The sequence below is a fragment of the Alosa sapidissima genome, chromosome 14 (genome assembly GCF_018492685.1).
Source record: "Alosa sapidissima isolate fAloSap1 chromosome 14, fAloSap1.pri, whole genome shotgun sequence".
In the NCBI taxonomy this organism is placed as follows: domain Eukaryota; kingdom Metazoa; phylum Chordata; class Actinopteri; order Clupeiformes; family Clupeidae; genus Alosa; species Alosa sapidissima.
In genome coordinates this window covers 25677125-25679624 of record NC_055970.1, presented here as the reverse complement: position 1 = coordinate 25679624, position 2500 = coordinate 25677125, and the positions used below count along the sequence as shown (strand labels likewise).

Here is a 2500-nt window from a genome sequence, read left to right as displayed (position 1 = left end):
GCAGTCATCTGGGAGGCTAATCCCAACAGCAGGGCAGGCCGTGTGTGTGTATCCCCTCTGTCTGCGGTCCCTGACACTAACCCTGATGACTCCAAACCCCAGAGATGCAGAGTCCACAGGGCGGCCGGCCCCGGCTCTCCGCTGGCAGACGGGCCAGAGACGGGGGTCCCTGAAGCACGCCATATAAATCTGGCTGCGGCGGCGGCGCACTCGCCATTTACGGATGAGGGTGCCAAGACGCACCAGCACCTGTCACCACTCGTCTTGTCTTTCTCTTCTTTCTTTTGATATCTCTTTCTCGCTCTCCTTTCAGCCCTCCCCTCATCTACTCTTTTCTCCCTCTCCCTCTCTACTCCCCTCATTCTCCACAGAGGAGTAAAAATGCTGGCTTTGAGTCTCTGATTGATTGCTCACTGGTGTGTTGGCTGGAGAGCGGCCCGCGTGCGTGTGGGAGGCACCGCTTCAGTTTTCCATTTGAGATAAAGATGGAAAAAGCGCGGAAACTGCCAAGGGTATCCGATCTGAATGGAACTTCAATAAAGCAAATTCCTAGACAGCTATTTCGGAGCATCACCGTGTGCAGACAGGGACGCTCCCCTCCCCTGTCGGATGACCGATCGGCCAGCCCTCCGTCTCCCTGCCCCTGACAGGCCGCAACTGTTGTTCTAAGCCTCGGCGGGAGCCATATTAAATCAATATATAATATTACCAAGGTCAGGACGAGCCCCCACAGTGGGCGGATAGGCTTTCCCCGGGCCCCCCGATGACACAGACCCCATCTGTCTCGGGGTGACAAAAACGTGCTTTTGTGTTTTCCTAGCTGCAGAGTGGCTGGCTCGAGCTCTTCTGACGGTGTATGAGAGAGAGGGGGGGGGGGTCAGAGAGAGAGAAAGAGAGAGAGGAAGAAAGAGGGGAAAGAGGGGGGGATAGAGGAAGAGAGAGAGGGGGAAGGGAGAGAGACAGAGAGGGAGAGAGAGAGAGAGACGATACGCCCATGGTATGAAGTGGAGCAGGAGACTGCGGGACCGTTGTAATGGAGGGCAGCACTGGTCCAGCATGGATGGCGTCACAGGGCCAGCGGGACGGAGGGGAGTAAACTGAGCGTGTGAGAGTGTGTGGGGAGAACAGCAGGGCTTGCGCTGGCCTACAGTAAACCTGAGACACACACCGGCTCACTGGCTGAGTGGAGCCCTCTTGTGTGGGCCAGGACTGCCATCTAGTGGTGACTAGATACAACTGCAGTAATTCAGTTCACTTTCACTCTGACATTCATCTACTGACAAACCACTATTTATATCGTGCTACAAATATCTGATTTTATGTTGCAGGAAAATGTTTCATAAAGACAAATTGTTTAAGCAGTACATTTTATATTTCTCATTTATAATTCAACATGAATTTGATTATTCACTGAACCATACGATACAATGAATGAATAAAAACACAGAAATAGAGACAGTCAGTGTCCAGGATCTGGTGCCAGAAGGCCTACATCATGCTGTCCTGTGGCCCAGCATTCCTCTGGTCCAGGTACCCAGCCTCCTCATGGCCACATGCAGCCTGCCCTGAGTCCCTACTCACACCACAGGCCAGTCCGACACAGGCCAGTCCACCACAGGCCTGCTCACATGGTTATGATGCTACGGATGCTGCAGCACAAGCACAGATACAGAGAGACAGAGGGAGAGAGAGGGAGAGAGAGAGACAACCCAGAATAAGCTTACTTCAAATAAACCATAAACATTACATCCACAGCCATGTTATTTCTGGTCAATCTTTGAGATGAATGACCATATACTGTCCATGTAGGTAACGAGCAGTTATTGTTCCTGATTGGCCATGCTGAGCTTGATACAGAAATGGAAGGCAGCTGCCTCCAGTTCTCTAACGAGTCACTTGCCATGGCAGGCGTCAAGAAACCAACTACGAACTTCGTTTCGGACAGCCTAGCAAGATAGCAACACAGAACACCGTTGTCAGGATACCAGAAAGCAGAATAACGTAACGTTCGACTTCAGCAATAGCTGATCACAATTAAATTGAATTTAGGACGTTGAAGGCAGCATGAAGGATAAATCTACACTACCTTCAAAATTTGGCACAGGTATCTAAGAAGGCAGCATTACACAGAAATATTTGATTCGACATGCCTCAAAGCCTTGCTCCCTTGTTACTGTAAATATCTTAAAAGGCAGCATTTTTTCCCGTTTCCTGCCAGAGACTACATGGCTGACCTTTGACCTCCAGCGTGCAGCTGGAAGGCGTGGTTGACCTGATCCAGTGTGAGGGTGTGTGTGACAAACTCCTCCAGCTTCAGACGTCCAGCCAGGTGCTCCTCCACCAGCCGAGGGACGTCGCGGACACTCTTCCAACCTTGAGGCGGGACGGCGAAAAGGACAACCATTAGCCATGGCCAATCAAAAAGGACACTGAGAAGCCATGGCCAATCAGAAGAGAGGACACTCAGTAGCCATGGCCAATCAGAAAAGAGGACACTGAG

General features: G+C 51.2%; 1 protein-coding gene across 4 annotated transcripts in view; it reads right to left on the bottom strand.

The window, feature by feature from the left end:
* Window positions 1–1297: 1297 nt before the first annotated feature.
* LOC121682030 (alcohol dehydrogenase class-3-like) overlaps window positions 1298–2500 on the bottom strand; it is a 4753-nt gene continuing 3550 nt past the window's right edge. For all 4 annotated transcript variants that reach the window (XM_042062029.1, XM_042062028.1, XM_042062027.1 and 1 more), the window contains exons 9-10: window positions 2235–2373; window positions 1298–1649 (exon numbers count right to left, since the gene is read on the bottom strand). In XM_042062029.1, the coding sequence (XP_041917963.1) occupies window positions 1625–1649; window positions 2235–2373 (164 nt within the window). In that variant the 3' untranslated portion in view covers window positions 1298–1624. The remainder of the gene's footprint in view (window positions 1650–2234; window positions 2374–2500) is intronic.